The sequence below is a fragment of the Labrus mixtus genome, chromosome 7 (genome assembly GCF_963584025.1).
Source record: "Labrus mixtus chromosome 7, fLabMix1.1, whole genome shotgun sequence".
Taxonomy (NCBI): domain Eukaryota; kingdom Metazoa; phylum Chordata; class Actinopteri; order Labriformes; family Labridae; genus Labrus; species Labrus mixtus.
In genome coordinates this window covers 20,418,619-20,442,123 of record NC_083618.1, presented here as the reverse complement: position 1 = coordinate 20,442,123, position 23,505 = coordinate 20,418,619, and the positions used below count along the sequence as shown (strand labels likewise).

At 41.0% G+C, this 23,505-nt stretch overlaps 5 protein-coding genes across 8 annotated transcripts in view; 3 read left to right on the top strand and 2 right to left on the bottom strand.

Moving 5' to 3' along the window:
- igsf21a (immunoglobin superfamily, member 21a) overlaps nucleotides 1–2,742 on the top strand; it is a 247,871-nt gene extending 245,129 nt beyond the window's left edge. For both annotated transcript variants that reach the window (XM_061041183.1, XM_061041182.1), the window contains exon 10: nucleotides 2,109–2,742. In XM_061041183.1, the coding sequence (XP_060897166.1) occupies nucleotides 2,109–2,185 (77 nt within the window). In that variant the 3' untranslated portion in view covers nucleotides 2,186–2,742. The remainder of the gene's footprint in view (nucleotides 1–2,108) is intronic.
- Nucleotides 1–23,505, top strand: part of ece1 (endothelin converting enzyme 1) — a 516,542-nt gene that overhangs the window by 25,126 nt on the left and 467,911 nt on the right. Inside the window, exon 1 of one of the 2 annotated variants that reach the window (XM_061041175.1) lies at nucleotides 18,592–18,602. The exons of the other annotated variant lie outside the window; for it this stretch is intronic. The gene's annotated coding sequence lies outside the window, so the exon portion shown is untranslated. Of the gene's footprint in view, nucleotides 1–18,591; nucleotides 18,603–23,505 lie in introns of those variants that run through there. 2 annotated transcript variants of the gene reach the window in all.
- On the top strand, nucleotides 7,028–10,378 carry klhdc7a (kelch domain containing 7A). Its single transcript, XM_061041160.1, has one exon. The coding sequence runs from the start codon at nucleotides 7,278–7,280 to the stop codon at nucleotides 9,540–9,542; it is 2,265 nt and encodes a 754-aa protein (XP_060897143.1). The 5' UTR covers nucleotides 7,028–7,277; the 3' UTR covers nucleotides 9,543–10,378.
- Nucleotides 11,445–17,407, bottom strand: cfap107 (cilia and flagella associated protein 107). 2 transcript variants are annotated; one of them, XR_009673747.1, is made up of 5 exons: nucleotides 16,840–17,407; nucleotides 15,219–15,329; nucleotides 14,690–14,864; nucleotides 12,467–13,462; nucleotides 11,445–12,423 (listed from the first exon to the last, which is right to left on the bottom strand). XR_009673747.1 is itself a non-coding variant. In XM_061041161.1 (4 exons), exons 1-4 carry the CDS (start codon nucleotides 16,948–16,950, stop codon nucleotides 13,176–13,178), a joined length of 684 nt encoding a protein of 227 aa, XP_060897144.1. In that variant the 5' UTR covers nucleotides 16,951–17,407; the 3' UTR covers nucleotides 11,445–13,175. The 2 variants fall into 2 exon arrangements, 1 of the variants encoding a protein (XP_060897144.1); XM_061041161.1 differs by having other exon boundaries at nucleotides 11,445–13,462.
- Nucleotides 17,467–22,050, bottom strand: aadacl4 (arylacetamide deacetylase-like 4). The gene is given in 3 exon segments (XM_061041706.1): nucleotides 17,467–19,265; nucleotides 19,268–19,311; nucleotides 22,034–22,050. Coding segments are annotated over 3 exon segments (534 nt in total). The 3' UTR covers nucleotides 17,467–18,792.

Below are 23,505 nucleotides of genomic sequence, written 5' to 3'. Positions count from 1 at the left end.
AAATCTATTAAAAAAAGCCATTATAGACAGGCCTCCATCCAACGGGTAAACTTCCCTGCTGACTTCTATTGAAGCTGAACAATGGACAAATTCAAAAGTAAATTCTCAAGCTAGTTGACAAAGTCATGAGTATGTTTATTTTATTCAGTCTGTGAACACAGGACTCAATCAACTGATGAGTCTAAACCCCTACAAGATCTAATGTTAAATCTCCTGAGCACAGCCACACCTGAATTTCGGTCATGCTCACATTGTGTTTGTTGTAGTGTAGCCTCGACCAAACAATCTGTTGGTTATGTAAGCAAAGCCACACCTGCAGTCAGTCGCAGGGTTTTCCTCCGGCAGCAGCTCTGGGTTCCTCTGTCCTCTCTGAAATGTTCCCACCAGGGAGCTGCAGGAAAAACAATCGCAACATAAAGCTGATCTCTTCTCTGTAATCTAGTCTCCACATTGTGGTGCAATAGAACAACAGCGTTCAAAATAAAGTTAAAATTTAATTAGAGCTTCACTCCTCATAGCTCAGTATTTTTTTTTTCCTTCAAATATTTGGATAGAAAGATAACATTTGTGTTTGTCTGAACTGCACCAAAGGCAATGTGGGGACATGTCGGAGTATCGTTGTAGAGGTAACCCATATACTCTATGTCAATACCCTTTGGGATCTATGTTTCTTTTCTATGTTGACGATAGATCTAGTCACGCGACATCTATTGCTTGTCTGTCGGATCTGGTTTCCTTTTTAGTTTTCCCCCATTAAAACTGGGTTTTACCTCATCCAGCTCAAGTCTGTCGTATATGCTGTAGAGTTGTGTAAACTGCCAACCTAGTACCTTTTAGTTCTTATTTCATTGTCAGTATCGTAGTATTTTATTAATAGTAGAACAAGATAGAAAAGGTCTCATCTAATGAGAAAAAAACATCTTGGTAATTGTTCGATCATATAACAGAATCACATTTTGGAGTACTGCAGTGGCTTTCAAAAAATACTTTCAATTTAAATGATATGTTATGAAATGTATTTTCATTATATTTTGCATACACCCTGCAGCTTATTCAGGATTAAACAAATGTACTGTGGTGTACCTTTAAGAAAAAGAAGGTTACATCACTCAAATTCACTTCATTCGTATAATACATTGATGATAATATCTATATTTTACATATTATGAGTATGAGAGGTAACTCCAGGTTGTGTATTTATGTCTTGCAGTCACTTATTTGATTGTTGAATCCATTGTTTTATTTTTAGCTGGTTATGAAACAGACTGAAATTAATATTGATGGCTCTTCATGACCTACAAAAGCAAACAAGACTGTCAGAGAGAAGATTGATTATTTTTTACTAAATGTCTGAAAAATTATGTTGCGGGGTAGATTCATGGTGCAAAAAAAAAATCTTTATTTACATTTTCAACAGCAGTTAGTGATATGATATGATTGACTGGTAGGAGAAAGCAGGATGACCACTAAGAGCTAAGACCAGTATGATTCTAGAGTCTGCTGGGGCGAAACCATCATGTCTGCCAGTGTCCAAACACTTACTCCTCTTCCTCTTTTCTCTCCCGTTGCATATCATTCCTCTTTATTTTTCTTTGTTGACATCCATTGACAAGCTTTGGTTTTCACAGCAATGATGCATGCAAAGCTTAGCAGGGCAACGAGAGTGATTGCTATCAGATGTGGTCCCTATATGGAGGTTTTTTTTCCTACCGTTGTTGCAAAATTTGACGTAAATAAATATTATAAGAAAAAAGATTATCATAATATATATACACACCATGGAGTACTTTGTGGCTTCAAAAATAACTGAAGAATTGAAAGGTATGTCACATAACATTGATTTATTGGATGTTAAATCACATCTGAAGTACTAAAATCCAATATTTCCGCAGGATTAATCAGTTGCATCAGGGTTTACCTTAAAGCAGTCAATGAAATGTAAAAGATTATATCACACAAAACCATATTCATTACTTTTTAACATGTTTATGGGCCATAAATATAGGGATTAATGTAATAGCGCACTGTTTTAAATATATGCCTTTCCTGGAGATGAAGAGAAGCCTGTGTGTCCCCGTCTGACCGACTGCTCTTTGATTTTTCCACAGATGGAGCCTCTCGCATTGACATGCTCGGACTTACGTCGATGGCACTTGTCCTCACAGTGACAGTGGAACTGACGTGAAACCCCTCATCCGAGACACGCACACACACACACACACACACACACACACACACACACACACACACACACACACACACACACACACACACACACACACACACACACACACACATATATACTTGCCCTTCTTACACAACATCCGTACACACAAATCCTGCAAGCCTTCTCCGGTCACCAACGGGCCCTCCATGCGTCAGTCGATGAGGAAACATTTCCACCACAGGATGGCGCTCCACTGTTTTTTTTTTTGTAACAAAATAATAACCGAGATAATGACAAAAAAAAAAAAAAAGAAAGACCGACATAATGAACATGACGACCTCCTATATAGCCCCGCCCAGTTACACCTTCTTTTGTTTCTTGTCCCACGTCTGCCTGTTGATCAATAAAATCAGTTGATTTAAAACGGATAAGAACAAAGCATTTTATTTTGATGAGTCAAAATGTGGTTAAAATGTGACAAGTGGAACTGGCTTAGGCTCCATATCAACCACACCCTTCTTTTTCATGTCCTGGGATGCACCTGATTAGCAACAAGCTGATAAACCCGTGGGGGGGAACAAACACAGATGCTCCAAGAGAACATTCTTTTTTTATTAATATACAAGTTTTCCTTTTTTTTTTTTGTTCCCGAAGGCTCGGAATGTACCAGAGGATTTAAACACATTGAGAAACTGGGAAAAAAAAAATCTCCTTTTTGAGTGTATTTTGTGTACATCAGTGTAAATATTGAAAATAATTAAAGAAGTTATATGGGTTCTGGTGAGGGCTGGTTGTGAGAATCGTTGGGAGTTTACACTTCTCCTCCACCTTTGTTTGTACTTCATTCAACACTGTTTTCAGACATCGTTCTTGGCTGAAAGGACAGAAACATTAACAGCCTTTCTGTTTCTCATTTGGGCTTTTTATATCTTCATGGCAGGTCTCCAAGGACAGAGTGAAAAAATTACCTAACATATGTCTGCTGTTTTGGGGTTGTGGTGCATGTGACGTTTGAAGATTCTTTCTCCTTTTTGGTGTGTTGCAAATGACGGAGCTGCAACTCATTGTCACTGGCCTGTAACCAAGTTATTTACTTGTGACATACTATCTTAAGTGACCTACATTGTGTACGATACGTAACTCTTACCCAGACATTTACAGTACTAGTAGGATCATTTTAGCCGCCATTTCCAGGGAGGCGCTCACCTAAGACAGCGTGTGTAAACAGGGTTGTTGCATTTGTTTCATTTCACCTGTATTAAAAATGGAGAGATGATAAACCTTACAAGCCTTGACTTTACTTATAACTCTGTGTTTGATCATTAAACATATGTTTGGTAGTATAAAACCTGCTGCAGACATCTTTGATGCTGGGTGCAGGCAATAATATTCAAATTTAATCATCGGTTCTTATTGGCTGCAAGGTGTCAATTAGTTCCTCTCAAAAGACACCCAAGAAGATCTGCTAAAAATGTCTGATCACCATGAAGATTTGGCCACACATCGACCATTGATTGTATTGTAATCTGGAATCTATTGTATGGTGCAACAGGATCTGTGAAAGCCTCTGTTAATCATTTGTGCGAGCTCATAACAAGCCAATGCCTGATTACAGTGAGTGATATCAAAATGTCTCTTTACCCAATTACGTGATGCATTTTATGGACTGCAATGGGAGCCAGATGGAAAATACATTTCTGATAATGAACACATTATTAGACCTTATTGGACACATCTGAAATACTGCAAGGATTGGCCACAATTCAAGTCATAAAAATGACACCATATAAAGAGATTTGAAGGACAGTCAGCATGTTCACATGCACAGTTAAGTCAAGCCACAGTTAACGGTCGACTAGGCCCACTACTGTCTTTGCCCCAGTATACAAGCCCCCTTCAGATAGTTTCTATTGGACCTTTTTGAAGTTGACCTATTAAGGCACCACACACAAGGAGGTCGTCGGCCATTGGTCCTGGTTGGACCATCTGTGAGTGATAGTCGCCCTAGTTTTTGCTGGTGTGTCTCTGCTCCGTCGCTACCCGCCGGCTGCCGTCTGCCATGTTTCGGCCGATTCAACATGTTGATTAATCAGACAATATTCCCGATTATAAGTGCCTATAATACTAGTGGTGCGCAACAGGGGTGAGAAAATGGTCTTCTCGTATCATAACATCAGATAATCGTCTCTCATGCATGGTGGTTGGCCGTCGGCTGTAGTCTTTGCGGTGTGTTCATGTGCAACTTTTTGGCAAAGACAAAAGGCGACGTGAGGCGACACCAAAGTCGGCCTTTGTCACCACTAGTTCTTTATAGTCTGCTTGGTGTGTCAGGGCCTTTACATCACATACCAAACAATCTACAGTCGCCTTCCCATGTCTTTCTTCCATCCATGTGTTTCAATTTGTTTGACTCCTTCAGCGGACACAACATAAACAGTGTCTGCTCACCTGTCCAAAAATGGGTGGCACTTGCTCTAGCAATCACCATGTTGATACCTTAGTCTTCTACCTATTGCTGCTGTTAGACTTCCAGGTCCAGTGCAGGGTTTGTGGAGTATGCTCAGAAAACCTGGGCCAGTTTGGGACCAATTGAGGTGTAAACAAGCAAGAGTACATCGACCCCCAAATACCTTATCTAGGTGTGTCAGTCCGACTTCAGTTGGACTAACATGTCTGCACATATTTCAAAGGTTTCGTTTTAGTTGGCCGACCAGTACACAGACTTTTCCTAGCTGCACGCAAACTTACTGAGTGTGCCCCTCCAGAGAGACAAAGACTTTGGCTTTTTGATTGTACTGACCCCAAAATGACTTCAAGGAGATTCCCATATTGCTTTTAACCCCTTTCAATTTGCAAACTCTTACTGCAGACTTATCCTGCATTTTTTTTTGGTCTTCACAAAAATTGCAGTTGAAGCTTTTCTAAGGACACAAAATGTATTAAGAGATTAAGGTTTAAACCAGGTTGGAGCTAAGGGGAGACTTTCTCAAAGCTGAGTCGAATATTGGGACATTGGCTCACCTTGCCAAAGTACAATCCATATTCCTGCGTTGTGGAGATGAGAGAGAAACCTTATTAGTAGTCAGTCATATGCGCTTTGAATTTATTATTTTCCAGTGAGGAAAGCATAGGACGTCAATCCTTGCCCACCCACTAAAAAGCATTATAACTCAGCCGTGATTTTAATTTTAATTCAAGAGGCACTTCTGTGTTGTTTTTTTTGCTTGTTACCATTCTCTTCACATTCAAGAGACGAAAAACAGGTCTGCTACCATTTCTGAACGCATTAGATAATGTGCAGATTGTCTTCACAGAATCATCATGCAAAAAGAGAAGTACATCATCACTTTGTCTGTGTGGACATTATTGTGCTGTGCCACAAATTATTAATATGTGTAAACAAACCATGTATTTAAAGTGTAGTTTAAACATGTACAAAGATGTTTTTTTACACCAAAAAGATCAAATAGGCGAATGAAATGGAGCTTTTTGAATAAATGACTTAATCTTTTTCCCTCTCCTTTTCACACAAGAAGAAATGATTCTCTATGCTCATTATAAGTCAAGGCTGTTCATGCTTTTGTAATGGTTTGGCTTTATCAGTTATCCTTTCAATCCCTTTACAAAATGAGGACTGAAATATGATGGTCAGAAAAAAATAGGCTTTATCTTCTTTTCGTGTTTAACCGCCTACATCCCTTTTCTGCCAATGCTTCACTGATCTGCATATTTATTACAGGAAAAAAAGCTGGAAACACCTGTTAAAAAAACAACTTCTGTTCTTGTTCAGCTGCATGTTGCACACTAATCATGGATGGCACAAGCAAGACGAGGTGAAAGTGGCTCCATGCAACAATGCACATGGCTGGGCAATATGTTTTTCTTTTTTCTTTTTTTTTCTCAGCAGTGTTGTGAATGGTTCACCTGACCTAGGAGCAATGGTGAGGATGAAAAGCAGCCTCTTTGGCCTAAATGTGAATTATTCAGTAGTCAACCATGCTTGCAGAATCCAGTTTCCCTTTATTTCGTCTGCTGGCTCGGCTATCGGATAACCAAACAGCAGCCTTGGACACCAAACACGCCCTCTGTATGTCTCTCCTTCAAAATGCACCACACAGAGTGCTTTCAATATAAACGCTGCTCTCTTGTTGACCGCAGCCTTGCTTGAGTGTGTTATCAACAACACAAATGACAGCCTGACAGTGGGGACTGAGTGACAAGCCTCCCGTGTGACAGGAGAGGAGGGTTTGCATCTCAGCGTACTGTATAGAAATGAATGACACTTTCGGGTTTCTCTGTAGACATCTCTCCATCTGGCATCCTTCAGACGGTTATCTATATTATTTACAGTGCTGTGTGCTTATCATATCAAGTGGCTGACATTAGATTTCGCAACAGGAATCTTCAGCTCTTCTTCCCAGAGAGTCATTTAAGCATCTGCACCGTCACACAAAAGGACCTTTGATCTGTGGCATGGCTGTGCAAACAGATGTATCCTGGTTATTAAGTATTTGATAAATGTCAGCTATCATCACTCCCCACCCCTTATTCAAACCATGATTTCCTCCCGCAGCTCCAGCCATGTGTTTGAACAAGTGAAGGCGCGTGATCTGTCATAATATTTTTGTGGATATTATCAGAACACTGACACTATAAAGTATGACCTGAATGCCTCCTGTACTAAGAATAAGATGCAAAAGAAACAACAAAACTCACAGAAAATAAGGATTCAAGTGCATTCAGGAAGTTTTTGACCAGAGTTCTTAGATGACATTCATGGGAAATGCTTGGGTGAGTCAGCAAATTGCATAAGCAAATATTGATCTTTTGTGTATTTACATATCCTGTGTATGGTTTCTGAATGTGCTTCTGACTAGCTGCAGGCGGTGCGTGACCGGCGCCCCGCCTCTTTAGAGTCAGGGATGCAAATAGTACCTGAGCAGGTATCATTTTACACCTGATCCTTCAGGCAAAGAGGAGCAGTCATCAGATCACAGTAGCTCTTTTACAATGAAAGCCAGACAACAAGCTTTGTCAGCTGAGACGCATCGACCATAACATTCAATAGGACCAGTCAACCGATATACGCCACCACCACTGACACACAGCTATGCCCATTGCGGACCTTTTGGGAGTCCAGTTCGACATGCAGCTGCTGTTGAAACTGAGTCTCTCCGTGGCTGGCGTGCTGCTGGTTTCGTGGGCCTTCAAGTTTTACAGCTCCAGGGATGCAAAGAAAACTCCGCTCTCTGTTAAGGACAACAAAGAGGCAGGAAAGGCTAAATGCCAAAACTGCAAGACGACGCTACGTTGTCAAAGCTTACCAAGCGGTGAAACGGACGATGGGGGTAAGCGATCCAAACCTTCCCACAAAGATCACCTGATGCCCGGCAGCACCAAAGAAACGACAACAGAAGCTCATCTATGCCAAGCTGAACAGAGTGAGGATGCATTTAGTTTGTCAAATAGCGACCAAAATATCAGCATGAAAGAGGAGCTACTTGCTCTTCAAAAGCAGGCAGAGGATGCCACCAGAAATATTTCATTTGGCTCTGCTTTGAACCTTCCTCATCCAACAGAGAGTGGGATGGCCAGTACAACGGGACGCCGCTCTCCTTGCTTTCTGCAGAAGCTGGAGGGCAGTGTGGGTGTGAGCAGGGAGTTGAGGCAGGACTTGGAGCGCCAGGGGGCCTACTCCAGCTTCCTCTCCAAGGCAGAGATCAAAGTGGAGGATGCTAACGTTGTGCTGGAAGGAAAAAAAGACCGGGTTGTGCGCGGAAAGATATATGATTACTATGTCGAGTCGTCCTCTCACTCTATTACTGACTCAAATACAGCGCCGGGTCAGTTTGAGAGGAGCTCTGAATCACAGCCAGTGGAGTTTAGAAGTTGTAGCACAGATTCTCCCTCCTCCCTGAGCCCCATTATTATGCGTGATCTGGTTCTACCACAAAGCACTGCTGACGATCCTTCCTCTCTGCGAAGTCCCGAGCTGAGGCACCCTGCAAGGCCTCCACTCCTACGCAAGGAGAGCTATCTGTCTGCAGCTGAGCAGTCTGAACTTCCCATCCCCTCTCTGGCATCAAGCACCTCAACTCGAATGACTCACTCGCTGACCTCAGCCAGCGATGAGTCCATCACTGTTTACCACATGATCTTTTCCTCTGCAGAGAGCAGTGTGAGTGAGGCAGCCGATCCAGAGACAGTAGCAGGGGCTCCATTTTTACACCTTCCAGCACTTGACGCTGCAGATTTGGAAAGCCTAAAGAGTAAACTTGATCTGGGTAACTGTTTGGAGACTCTGTGCCTGGCAAAGAAACACGGCGAGGCGTCTGTGCAGCGAGCAGCCCTGGGAGTCATGTCAGACAACTACCTCCAAGTGCTCATGGACCCCAACCTTTACGGGCGGCTAATGGCTGATGAGCGGGAGCAAATCAGGAAGCAGAGAATGAGAGGAAGGAGGTTTGTAATGGTGGCAGATATGGATCCTCAAGACTGGGCACAAAACACAGGAGGGCAGACGGCGGAAACAGAGCAGAGGAGGACATCCAGTGCAGTGTACTATTATGATGACTACAAAGACGCCTGGCACACACTCTGCCCGATCCCTCAGGAGGTCATCTCTAAAGCTTGTGCCATGTGCACAATGGATAACTACTTATATGTGGCAGTGGGCTGCCAAGGCACAGACAGAGAAATGACACCCTCAAAGCGAGTGTTTTGCTACAATCCTTTGACATCAATTTGGAAAGAGATCAGCCCTATGAATGTAGCCAGGCCCCGCTGCAAACTGGCAGCTCTGGAGGGCTACATTTACGCCATCGGAGGGGAGTGCCTCTCCTCGGTGGAACGCTATGACCCACGATTGGACAGATGGACATTTGTGGCCCCGCTGCCAAATGATACATTTGCTGTAGCTCATCACGTCACAGTGTGCAACGGGGAGCTCTTTGTTTCTGGGGGAACTCTGAGGTATATGCTTCTGCGCTACAGCCCCAAAACCAACACCTGGAAGCCAGGTCTGTTAGCAGCAGGCAAAGACAAAACAGCAGATATGGTGGCAGTGGGGAGATTTTTGTACCGGTTTGAAGTTCACCCTCTGCTGGGTCTCAACGTGCATCGCTACCATACGGTGGCTCGACTGTGGTACAAGTGCAGCTCCAAACGTATTCTGCATTGCCCTGTTTTCCATTGTACCACGATGGACAACACAATCTACTGCGTCAGCCACCAGTTCACCATGAGGTTTGGGGCTGATGAGATCTCTCCGGGTTTCACAGATGACAATTTGAGTGTCCTCTCTGCAGCTAAGGGCATCCTTTTCCCCTTTGTCCTTTCGCTCCCTGATAAGAAGCCTCGGCAAACCAGCGTGTAACGAGGACTCAGTTCTCCATCGATGATAAGATTAGGTGGTGACGGAGTATTCCTACAAGAGGACACTTTGCATCAAGTTTCTTGGAGTGGATTTCGCTTCTCTTGGATTTACTTTCAACCTACGCAATGTTATTGCAAAATTTCAACCACTATGTTGTCATTTCTTTGAGCTTTTACAAAGATAACCTTTCCACAAAGAGACAAGGCTTGTGTTTCTTGTATAGCTTCTTTTTATTTTTTTTGGATCAGGGAATTGCACAAAGAAATGTGTGTTTTTAATGCCTCACTCCCTGGCAGTAGATGTAAAATATTAGACTCTTAAACTACTGTTTGCTTAGATTTACGCAGGCTATGCTGCCATATAAATTGTAGCTTCTTTGATTTGCCACTCCTTCCTGCCATTAAACTACTTTTATTTCATTCCAGATGCTTAACCTCTTTTGCTGTTAAGATAATTCAAAGTAAGTCTCAGAGTAAATGAGTTCATTCAACTCTAACATATTACAGAGAATGGGCAATGTAGTCATAATCTATCACAGTGCTGCACTATAGACTGCATAATATAACTTACACAGTGGTCTGGATACAATGCAATTATCTACACTGGCTCTTTAAGTATGACAGGGTGTAAATGGGTTTGTCATACAGGATGAATAGGAGAGCTTCTAAAAGCATCTTCCAAAAGATTTGCACCTGCAGTTATTTTTTTTACTGATGTAAGTCACCCTGCTGGTAGACAGAAATACATATATTTGTTTAAATCTTGTTTTTACTGTACCAACTTAACCTATTTGCTGTGTTATGCATTGTTTTATAAACATTAGATAAATATATGAATTTGTCATTCATTGAACAATATTTCATTATGACTTAATAATGGTGTCATGCCAAATGTCTATTCCAGTATTTATGATGAATAGGAAACAATCTTCCCACTTGGGGGTTATTTTTCTAAGTGTAAAGAAAATCATTAAGAATGGAAATAGGCGTAAGTGTGATACAAATATTAAATCCCTCATTGTTTGCACATTTGCACACACCATAATGAGGCCTTCAAAAGACACACTGACAAGTTTCAGAGAGTGACGTGCTGCTATAGCACCATCATGTGGCTTGCAGGGCTAACCGCTTTCAGTGAAGACATGTTGGGTTGTTTTTTTCATTTCCCACAACACAGAGGCGTCGTGTGACATGCGAGCATCTGCAGCACACGGCAGCGTAGTGACTGACACGCAAATAGCGTGTGAAACAGAGGGCTTCAGCTGTACCTGAAGGCAGCAGGCAGGCGGGGAAAAGGGAGGCAGACACAGATGGTTGACCATCAAACATAAGCATCTTTGATTCTTTCTAATTAAACACTTTGATTTGCTGTAACTAAACATTGAATGGAAAGGGACTTAGACATGTCCCTTCAGATGTTGCCTGGGATGACTCAGGGCTTCATGGTTTTGCAGTTGTGCTCAGATAAGCTCTGGCATCAACACTTGTTTTATTATAAACCCCCCTCCCTTTTGCTCCCACAGGATATCCAGGTAACACTTACAGCCATTTCTGAGTTACAGATATTAACCGTGAAGAGAGAAAGAATTTGAAAATGCAATTATCCCCTGGAAAGGAAAATATAATTTATAGCCCCTTCCTTTCTTCTTCTCACACACACACACACACACACACACACACACACACACACACACACACACACACACTTACACTCAAATGTACAAACACTGAAACTCCTCAACACACAGTAAACATCCTTACAGCTTTGTAATTAGATTTAAAGTACTTTTTTTTTAACTCCCTTTGATTTCCCTAACGGTATGCTTCAATCATTTTTTTTCATGCACGTAAGAATTTAAAAAAGAGCCACAAACAACACCTTTTTTCATTCAAGCATCTTTAATAACAAACAGCATGAAGGCAACCTAAGATAGGAGTATTCCAGCTTTTTGCTTTGAGCCGCTACCCTTCATTTAGACGTAAGCATTCAGTCAGATTAATATTTTACCTTTTATTTGTAACTCTGCACATGGAAAAAAAAAAATACGTGTTTTATATCTGCAGACATGCCAATAAATGTATCATTTAAAATGAAGCCCACAATAATTATACATTGTGTTTTGTAGAAGAATCTTACTAAAATATATAAATAAATAATCATTCACATATCAAACTATAATGCAGTTATGTGTTGGCCTACTTTCTTGCATTTGCAAAATGTAATATTAAAACATTAAGTTAATGACTGAAAAGTGTGATATGTCTAGAATATGATTCCAGGTCTTTCAATCAAAAACTGTATTGATACATCTATTCCTTAATGGTTATAAAGCACCTTTAAAAACAAGTGTTGACACAGAAAAGAAGAATCATACAACCAAAGTATGAGAACCCAAACACAAAAGAAGCCAAAGAAATGACAGAAAACCAAGACAGCAAAAGCACCCAAACAACCTACATAATTAATCTAAACATAATTAGAACCCAAAAAAACAGCCAACATAATTAACCTTAACATCATTAGAACCCAAACAACCAACCAACCAAAATGATTAGCCTTAAAATCATTAGAACCCAAACAACCATCTAACCAACATAATAAACCTAAACATCATTAGAACCCATGCAACCATCCAACAACATTAACCTAAACATAATTAGAACCCAAAAAACTAACTAACATAATTAACTGAAACATCATTGGAATTCATACAACCCCCCAACGTGATCAACCTAAACAAAATAAGAACCCAAACAACCAACCAACAAAATTATCCTAAACACCATTAGGACCCAAACAAGCAACCAACCAACAAAACAAGCAACCAACATAATTGACCTAGACATCATTAGAACCCTCTCAACCAACCACCATAATTAATCTAAACATCATTAGAACCCTAACAACCATCCAACATTATTAACCTAAACATCAGTAGAACCCAAGCACCCAGTTACATAAACTAAGGACAAGAGGACCAAAGATGTAAGAACATGGATGTAATTAAGAGATTAAAAAAAAACAAATGAGAAATAAATACAATAAAAAATAAATAAAGGCAACAAAACGCAATAAAATAAATTGAGGATATTAGGCAAATTACAAGGTTAAAAAGCAATAAGATGGGCCAAAAAAGTGAATGGAAGATTTTCTATAAAGGGAAAACAAACACTTCATCACATAACAGCAAGTCTATAAAAGTGAGTTTTAGAGACGGATCCTCTCAGAGCAATGGAAAGATCAGAAGTGCTCCACCTTAAGGCTGCAGCCTGGTTCATACTGGATCAACAATTATTTATTTTATTTAATGCAAAGAGCATTGCTTCATATGTAAAATACAAAGTATATGCCATGCATGCAGGTTTTTAGCCATGTCTAATTTGCAACCCAAATTATGTAGCTAGAAGCCAGACCCATACGTGCTTTAAAAGTGATCAGTAAAATCTTAAAATCTCTGTGTGTTTTCATGTATAATGTTAATGATAACCCATTTAGATTAGAGAAGGATTAGAAAACTTTTTTGATCCCAATTCATACACACAACGATCATTATCGACAATTTACCTTTTGTTAATTTTTAAGAAAGAAAGAAATGTGGTTCTCATTCTGTCATGTGAACTTAACATGTCTAATTCAAGAGCAACAGTTCTGTCTATAAACCTGTTGCATTTGTGGACTTTGACTGAAACAATGATCTGGGATTTGCAGCAGCGGGCGCCGTCTCAGATCCAGGTCCTTGTTGTTGTGATTGGCTGCGTGGAGGTGGCTGGAGAGCATGCGTGAGGTCCTGGCAGAGCGGCTCTGGCAGAAGGCACTAAGTGGGTGCCTCTGGTACACTGACCTGTACACAGTCAGCGATGGGAGGCGTGACTGCTGCTTTTCCAAACAATGCTTTGTGGAGTGCAGCGCGTCAAAGTTGGCTGTGAACGAACACAGAGAGGAGAAAGTTAACTGCCATGTTACTGCAGCCATTAATTACACTGGTGACTGATCTGGAACAAGAAAAAGGCATCTGGGGCCACACAGATTTAATTGTTCATGAGCACAACTGCCGATGTGTCTGGTCCATGCAAAATTTAATTTGCTAAAGTGTGTTTGCTCTACACTCATAGTGCTGGTGCCTGGATGGTTTAATATATCATTTCCTGTGTTTAATCTGTACCTTCAGGCAGTGGTGGCATGGCATTTAAACTGTGCTCTTACACTTTGTGTTAATTCACTGCGATTGGCAACAAGGAGGAACGAATAAAAGTTATTGCTCAGCTTGATTTAAGAGCTGCAAACACAAAATATTTTGTAGACTCTGAGCTTCAGCTGCCACATTCAGGCCCTATCTAAATCTGCAATTTATCTTGTCAAACATTTTGCAAGATTCAACGTTTTCATAACCAGCCATGATTGAGAGAAACTCATTCATGCCTTGGACAGCTGTAATGGTCTCTTGTCTGGTTTTCCTGAAAAGACGGGCAGAAGATTTTAGCTCATTTAGAACTCTGAGCTCTGAACCAAGAGAGTCTGGCTTATTAGTTACTTAAAACTTGGACCAAAATGCATTTCTGATCGCCTTGAAGAACATAAACCCTGAGGGAAACTGAGATCTTTAGGAGGCAGCCAGTTGGTAGCCAATTAAAGATCTATGTTAAAAACTCTGTCTGTCTCTGTTAATAAACCTACTGCTAAGAGTTTTATACTGGTTATGAATGCATCCTAATCTGATTTACACAAGCAAACAGACCATCAGCTAAAAGACTGACTATTTTTCAGAGAAATTATTCATGCCTGTAACTGCAGACACAAGGTTGGATTTCAACAGAGTGATTAACAGCAACCTGAGCAAAAGGTTGCACAAACATACAGGATAGGATCGGCAAAGAGAAAAGACATATTGTTAGTCCCTAAGATGGACACAACATGAATCCACAACATCCTCGCAGCTGCTGTAATGCATGGATTGAATTTAAACTGTTGTAAGTAAACTTGCAACATATGACTCCACTGTAATCTGCACTTCGGTGTATTTATGTTGTGTGTTTACTGCTTGTCATTTAAAATGGCATTCTGACGTCTCTGTCTGCACATGTAAAAAAAATCTTGTGTTTGAAATGTGTTATATAAATAAAAATCTGGGCTGCATTGCTGCGCCTTACCAGAAATTGGCTGTTCAGTCCTTTCAAGCTGCCATGTCAAGCTGCCGGGATGGCAGGGTCGCAGAGTGGGCAAAGCATTGTTGTGCTTCCGCCCATAGCTCTCTCCATACTGCGTGACAGAGTAATGATAGGGTGGTGGGCCAACATAGGCAAATAGAAGTTTGGATGGAAGCCCCTAGAAGACAATACGGTCGTCTCAGCATGGCCTGTATGCATTGGCTTCAGTGGATTAAGATATAGAGGGCATGACCCACTCTTTTACAATAATCTTCAAAGGCTCACTCTGTGACAGCAGCAAATTGCTCTAACTAGCCTTTAAGTGCTCGGTAGGACTGATGATTTTACACATTTCTCTACTGCTGAGTGCGAACAGAAACTTGCTTCATAAAGAGTTTTATCACAAGTTCTTATCGTGGCCGTCAATATTATGCAGAAGTGGCCAGGATCTGGAGAAGAAAGCACTGACTTGCAGGCCTGTGACAGGCATTCAATTGGTGTTAATGCCGTGAATGAGCAGTTAAAGGCTGACCTCAGCTCTCAGCAGGGCCGATCCTCTCTCAGAAACGTCTGGCTTGAAGTCCCAGTGGGGCCGGTAGTCTACACGATTGGTGCTGTTGGCTGTCGTTGGCTCCTGAGTGAACTGTGTCAGGCAGAAAAAAACAGACATCGCAGTGAGTGTAAAGAAGAAGAGGAGAGGGGGATATACAGGGGACCTGAGCAATGAGCCCAGCGCAAAGGATCAGCAAAGCTCACACTTCACTATCGATCCGCTCTGCTGTACAGTATTTCTGAAGTCATTTCTCCCCTCTGATCCTGAACCAGCAGCCCATGGCTGCACCTCACGTCAATGCAATTAGTCTCCAGCTCGAGCCTCTCCCACCAGGAGGCTGTGCTGATGTAGCTGAACTCAGGCTGCCTAATCACTCTGCTATAGATTTGACTACCAGCTGAGGTGCTACAAAACCCTTGGCAGGCTGCCACTGGTGTGCCATTATGTTTTGGATCCGCTGAATGTTAGGCCTGGATTGCCTGTGTTCTCACTATCAAATGAAGTTATATGCTTCTACGTACTGTGAGGAGTTTTTAAGTGGTTATGGAATAGTCTCAATTTAATACTGAAGCCTTTATATGACCTGCAAAAGCAAAACAGGCCCTCAGCTAGAAGACTGACAATATCTTTGAAGTTATTTTTAATGCCTGTCACAGCTGCCACCGGGTCAGATTCAGGCGAAGCGATACATCATGCACTCAAAAGGAGCCTTTCTTTACATTTAACCCTGCAAAGTTTTACAAAGGTGGCACAATACACATGCACATAAAGGACAGATCAAAGATATGAGACATACTGCGATGTCCACAGAGGCTGCCAAAATAGACAGAAAATAAAAGTAAGCAGAACATCTTAACTCGAAACTGGCACAAGGTTGTGAAGGAAATCTAAATCTGGGATGAAGACGTTTTCAGAGACTTGGATGTCAAATGCAGAAGTATTTATTAAACATGAAGATAATTAAGACAAACATAAGAACTAAACAGCGTGATACATGCCTGACGTTTTTCTGCCTTGGCCATGATTTTTGTCCCTTCACTATGTGCATAAAGGAACAGATCCCTTGAAGGATCAGGTCAGAAGAAATAAAAGGCCATTTGTAAATCTGTTCCAATGGTTAACAAATCCGTGGACACAGTTTCTTAAAATGTGTCCACTGATTTGCAATCTTTGTGCACTGAATCCATCCATTCATTATCTTTATTGCTGTTACCATCTGAGGTTGCAGGGGGCTGGGGCTGGAGCCGATCCCAGCTGTCATTGGGCAGGAGGTGGTCTCCAGTCATTCACAGGGCTGACATATAGAGACAGACAACCAGCAACACTCACATTCACACAGGAAATGTACAGTCACCAATTAACTAACAAGCATGTCTTTGGACTGTGGAAGGAAGCTGGATTAAACAGAGAGAACTCCGGCATGCACAGAGAAAACATGCAAACTACACACAGAAAGGCTCTTGTCCGGCGGGGATTCGAACAAAATGTCTTCTCGCTGTGAGGTAACAGCGCCACCGTGCAGCCCCCTGATTGGAAACCTGATGAAGAAAAATCATTTGAAAGGAAGATGAAATAGACAATGATCAGACACAATTCCCACCTTAAGTCTGTCTTCTGCCCAGTTTCCTACCAGCACCTTGCATGGATACTTCTGCTCTATCTTCCAGCCCGTTTGTTTCCATTTATCCTGCACGGGGTCTGTTCCCTTCATGCTTTACCTGGTGTCAAATGTTCTTAACCAAGGATATCAGCAGGTCTATTAGGACACAGGTTAGTATGTCAAAAGGATGGCATGTAGGTCCCTACATAACACAGCACACCTGGCCACATAACAGCACAGGCAGCAGTGGAGAGGAAATAGAGAAGTTTGTTGCTATGGAGACAGCAAACACAGAAAGAGAAGGCAGGCTGAGTATCCTGGAACCAAATGGGAGATGTCTTACATCTGTGTTAAAAAATAAATGCTTTCCTGAAGGCGAGAGCATGGCATTTGCCTTTTAGCAGTATACTCTATATTGTGAAACTGATGCCCAAAATTGTTTTCAGACTTTTTGTCCTCAGGCTGCTTTCCACATTAGGAATGAATCAGGTTGTTTGAAGATTTGTGTGGGTTTTTGAGTCCTGTGTGAACAATGTACTTTTAATAAAGGACCAACTCTGCCACTGGAGGCCGGTTCTGTTTATTAAAATGTAAAACAAGACGTGTAAAATACAGTTTATTTTGTTATCCTGTTTATGATCTTTCCAGACTTTTTTTTTTATCAAGTGAGCACCACTTTCCACAACCTGCACCGCAGAGATGAAGGAGAACCAGCCCTGGTTACAGATGTTAATCGTGCCATGCAAGCCGTCCAGCACAAACTACCAGGTGACTTCCTTTTCCAAGAGAAGCAGCTGTCTCCTGTAAATAATCCTATCATCCCTCTGGACATCATTCTTACATGTAAGGGTGAAGGAAGGTGGTTTTTTAGAGTGACAGCAACATCTGCCAGTGATTGTGAGACCTCAAATAATAAATCAACCTGTGGGCTAAAAATGAGGCCAGCCTGTAAGTGCCCAAAGATGCAGTTCTTACAGTGGCCACTTGAGGCTGCCTCCAAAAGTGAGTCAATACCCCTGAGGTCCCATATTTAAAAGACCAAATTTAAAGCAAAATAAAACATGTTTGCAATAAACAATTTTGGCCCCTACAATAAACTTCTCTAACTGTAACTTCTCTTAACTATTATCATTTGTATTTATATTAAGTTTTAAATCGTGCATACTGGGGATTACTTTCAATGACAAGATGTAGCTGCTAGCTGCTACTTGTCGCCTAAGCTAATTCAGTCACTTTACCTCTCGTCCATGTTTGTGTTTTTTATGGCAATAACAGCCCAATACTAAAGCTTGCTGTGAGCTTTATTGTACTAGAAGGCAGTTAAGGAAGTCTGCAGGCTACCCCAGTGTTTTGAGCTTTTGAAATGATATTAGTAGATGGTTCTTATGTTAGCACTAATTAGCATGTTTTTGGTGTCTGCATTCACCTTGCCTGTTAGCTTTCAGTGTTTCTACGACAGTAAAAATGGAGTCTTTATATCAGTGTATAAGTGTCAGGAGTGTTGCTGGCCTTTCCCCTTAGACTACATTTTTAGGCTGCAGTGAAGACCGAGCATTCACCTGATATGTGCTGTTCACTTGCTGCCTGCTCTCTTTATGAGATATTAGCAAGAACACAGCAAGTCCACTATGTTTCACAAGCTCTCCTCAGTCATAAATAAACAAATCTGGTCAGCTACAACCAACTATAAAAACTCAGTCTGTGGGAAAAAACTTTGGTAATCTAGCTCATTACCAAGCTAATAACTCAGCCTCGGTCACAGACTATACTGCTTTAATAACTTGTCTTTTTTCCAACCCCTTGTCCCTCTCCAGGGCTACTCACTAGTTCAAATATGGTCTCTTTTGGCACCAAAAAACAGGCTTAGTGGCGGCCAAAATTCCCAAGTCAAAGCCCCGAAAGACATTCAACAAAGCAATGGTTGATGTCCCATTGGCTAGACTCATTATTTATTCAGTCAATGTTCCAGAGCAGCTTTGATAGGTAGTACACCTCCCCATTATATTCTGGGGTTTGGTGGTTACAATAACCTCTTGCGTTGCACCCGGGAGGCAGGTTGGATGGGGAGAGCCACCTTTCATACCGTGGCCTGGGCTTAGTGGGGACATGATAGCTTTCCAACACATCTTGGCTAACAGAAATGTGTCCATTGAGGTTCTGCAGGAAGCAGAACGCCATCCGGCCACGAAACAATATGGGCACAGCATGATTTTGCTGGTATGAGGGCAGGTTGAAATCTGCCTTCTGCAAGGCTGGGTGGATGAGGACCTGAGCGCAGGGGAACAGCAGATGTCGCTCCTCACTTCTTGCCAGCCTTTGGCACAGAGTTGCTGCCAGGTTAGCCCAAGGGCTGTCCCCTCCCACTGCCACTCTGTGAGAGTACACGCTGGTATCAGCCTCGGCCACAGGGAGGAAGTGACACGTCAGTCATCCATATGGGCTGGGCATCCGTGCTCAGAGGCTAATCGATACCTAAGAGGGGTGAGAGGGACGAAGGAGGGACAATATGTTCAGTTCTGGCGCTCTGGTCAGGAAATAAGTTTGGGTTATTTATGTACAATCTGGAAAAAGTTTGGCATCCAACAGAAAGCTCAGTGGTGTCAGACTCCTTGGCCAAATGCAGGCAGACTTCATCGACAAAATCTGTTCAGGATTAGCACAACATCACAGTGAGCCAAAGAAATGTAAAGGTCTTTATTAGAAAATAACTAAGCACCACAGTTGGAACAAGAATCTCCCTCCTCTATACTCATCACATTTTGTACAATCAGAAAGGACAATATTGAAAACTTTATAATAGATTCTACAAATATTGACATAACATGTGGGGACAGTAGTTCATTTAAGTACTTAGCTTGAAAATGTATATATGCTCCACAACATCTCACTATTATTTGAATTCATTGTTTGCTAGTTTTAAGTGACTTGTTTCTTTGCATATAAAAACGGAGGATTATAAAAAAGTAATGACTTGATAAAAATCCAACTCCCAACGTTCATTAATAAGTCACACCAAAGCACCACCAGGACATGAATACACAATACAGTTTGTTAAACCTAAGACAATAAGCAAATAAATATTGTAGTAGACATCACTGCCAACCTTTCTTATTTATTCTTTTCAACAGAATATAATAATTGTCGTAAAGGCTAAACCTGTCCACCAACAAAACTCAGACAGAAGACAGGTACTTTCATTCTCCCCCAATGAATCCATAGGTCCTTTAGTGAAGGGCTTTACACAGACAGCAATTTAGAAATATCCATTTATTTATTTTATGGCTGGAAAGGTTTGTTTGAACCACTTAACATTGGAAATAAAGCAAGAAACAGAAGTTAAGAAATATAGCAGGATAACTGGTGAAGCTGCTTATTTGAAAATGGTTCCATTATATTATTATTTGATTCTTCTAAAAGTGTCTTACTGTGACATTCAATCATGTGGAGACAAAGATGCAAGAATCGTGCAGATTAGTCACATTTTCCATTCATGAATTTTATATTGTGATAGCTACTGCTTCTCTCTGAATCTAGAACAACCTTTTATCTTATGTACATAACTTTGAATATATGTATATATATATATATATATATATATACATATATATATATATATATAGATAGATAGATATATATACAATTTTTAAATATATATATATGACCAAAATGCTGCTGTACAGGATTGCTGCCAACAAAGTTTCATTGTGTTCCTAAATACAATGACAATAAAGCGCCTATCTATCTTTATGAAAATTTCTACACAAGCCTGAATGAATGAACACGTATTTAATTTCCTGTCAGGTAATTTACAAGACCCCATTCCACATGGAATCATTCTGACACACTGGCTGAGATTCAATCAAATGTTCCAGCATGTCATTTAGCCAACATCATAACAGCACCATTGATATGAACCTTCCCCCAAATAATAACACCCCAACCGATACCAACGCAGCCCCCACAATACAAGACGCAATACATCAATACAAAGAAAACAAATAAATCGATGTCATCTTAGTTTATCCCTTCCAACCAGTTTGCATGTGACCCAGTACATAAATCAATACATCACATAATAGAGTCTAAGTCATATATCTGTTGTCAGTAAATGTTTTCCTGCTTTCCCACACTTTAAAGAGAAATGTGTAAACTTGCAATGCAACATCAGAATACTTTTGGTCTGTCACTTGCAGGCCGGCAGGAGCTGGATTTAACCATGTACATAAAACAGACAGAAAAATACATGAAATAAACCAACATGTTGACAAAAACCCAGATGATGTACAAATTCAGTATTTGTTGTAGAGAAGAGAAACCACAGATTTACCACAAGTCAGAGCAAGTGTTGGAGGTGAACGTATATATTTATATTTCTTGATGGGTAAAGTCAAAGTGAAATCCATTCTCTTTCACAAAGGATATTTATTATGACAACATCAAAGACAGGGAACGCACAACCTTGTCTTTTTCTGCACCTTTGTCTGACTGGATATCTTATCTTAAAACGTCTCTGATCAAAGCTTGTATCTGTGCTGGAGGACAAAGAGAGGACAGCCATCTTTGACAAGGGCATAAAAGAGAAGACTTGTTTTTTTATTCCTCGCACAAGAGAAGATTCAATCTCCTTAACAGAATGTGTTATGTTCAGTTGATAATTTAAAGAAAAAGTGAATTAGAACAGATACAACACATAAAATAATAAGCGTGAACACTTCCATAGATGCTGCGCTTTTCTTACAACGATTGCTACGCTGACAAACAAGCCATGAACCATGTGCAGTTTCCTGCTATTTGCAACCCCGCAAGGAATGTCTGAATTCATCAGCTCAGAGTACACAAGTCCAATTACCAGGAGGAGGAAGGCAGCAACAAGAGCAGCGGAGCCAATTATTAAAATAGCCGAGCCCATGTCCATGATGTTGCTGGTGTGCTCAGCTGAAGGTAAGTCATTAGGAGTAAATGTTTTATCTACCTGCTCTTGGTTTCTTTCCACCCCTCCCACGTCTGTGTGCAATGCAGTCTGACCTTGGCTTCACTTAATGACGTGTTTGGCTGCCTGTTGCCCAGGAAAACATTATAATATTCTTCTGCATATTTTACAGATGTGCAATCAAAGTATTGCATTCTTTGGCACAGAGACCAAGCAATGGTACTGATACCGGTATGTTAATAGAGCCGTTTTAATTGCTCTTACATTGCATTGATGCTCATTATGTTGCCGTGAATTCCTGGCAATATTTGATACGTTTGTTTTGTTTCTTATGTGCTCTCTTTCATCACACACAAAGCTTGGTTGCTTTCAGCTCCCCACGGCACAGAATGACATTTGCTATGTGTGGTCTCTGGAAGAAAATGTTCCTTCCACTGAAGGCAGGCTGAGGAAATCCTCATCTGAACTTTCACTGTTGATCTGTAGATGGCAGTGATAGCATGAGGATGAATAAACAGTGTCCTCTGAAATATACCCTATTTACATTTTTTGCTTTTGGCTTGCAGCATGAACCCATTTGACCCCTCGCTGTAACGTAAATCTTTGGATTTCTCTCTTGTTTTTGCAGCCCCTCTCATTTAAATTCAGTTCTCTCTCAGGCAGAGGGAAACGTATGCGCAAGCCTCCAATGCAGCTTGACTTTGGATCCACTTTTTTTAAATCTCTGAAATTTTCCAAAATGAAGACAGCATCTGGAGTCGTGTCGTCTCTGTGTTTTTTAGCAGCCCCCGAGAGCCTCTCTGCCTTCTCTAAGTAGCTGAGCCCTGCACAAAGCAACCATTGTGAGGCTGCTCTTTAAACCCATCCCTTGCTGAAAAAAGCCCTGCATTCAGCAATACCCAGTAAAAAAAACACAGTGCCAGGGCCAAAAATCACAGACTGGAATCTTGTCTGAGGCCCATGAATTCACAGGATTTGTTTAGGCGGTATTCATGCACTTTTTTTTTTTCTGTTTGTCACACTGCCGAGTGTCTGAGACTGGGCTGACCTATTTCCCTAATTGCGCTGTCACACACAGAACCATATAGTGCGCTTCAAAAAATACTGTTTCCACAACAAATTGGGTTGAGACAACAGATGTGGGTCTTGCACACAGAAGACCGTTACAAATGTAGGACAGACTGTGCCGCATCACATACAGCTGGATCCAAACCTTACTATTCTTTATAAAACAATACAAAATCTTTTCTGTATACGCTTGACTTTCACATGTGTTTTGAAGCTATGTTTACAGCATGTATACGGAGGCTGAAGTAGGTAGAGATCAGTTACTAACTCAAAAGGAAAAGCAGCAGATGCACTGGTCATTATGAGATCTGCATCCATACAGAATGAAAAGGTAATGATTTCACCTACGTTTCATTTCTGTAGTGTTTTGTTACAAAATCTGACTTCATCAAATCTCTCTCTCTCTCTCTCTCTCTCTCGGCCTAGGTTCCTTATTTGTGTTGGGGGTTGCTGTTATGGTTTCAATTGTCAGGATTTTCAGTTGTCTGTTTGTTTTAAATGCTAAGCTAATTATTTGTTTGTTTGCTTATTTGTTTAACTTAATTAATAGGGGGTGGAGAAAGGATTAGTCGAAGAAGCCTCCCAGTCACCTCATGAAGCCATTGACCAAATATCCCCATCTGTGGTAGAGTAAGGGTAGGATTTAAAAGAGAATACAGTGAAAATGT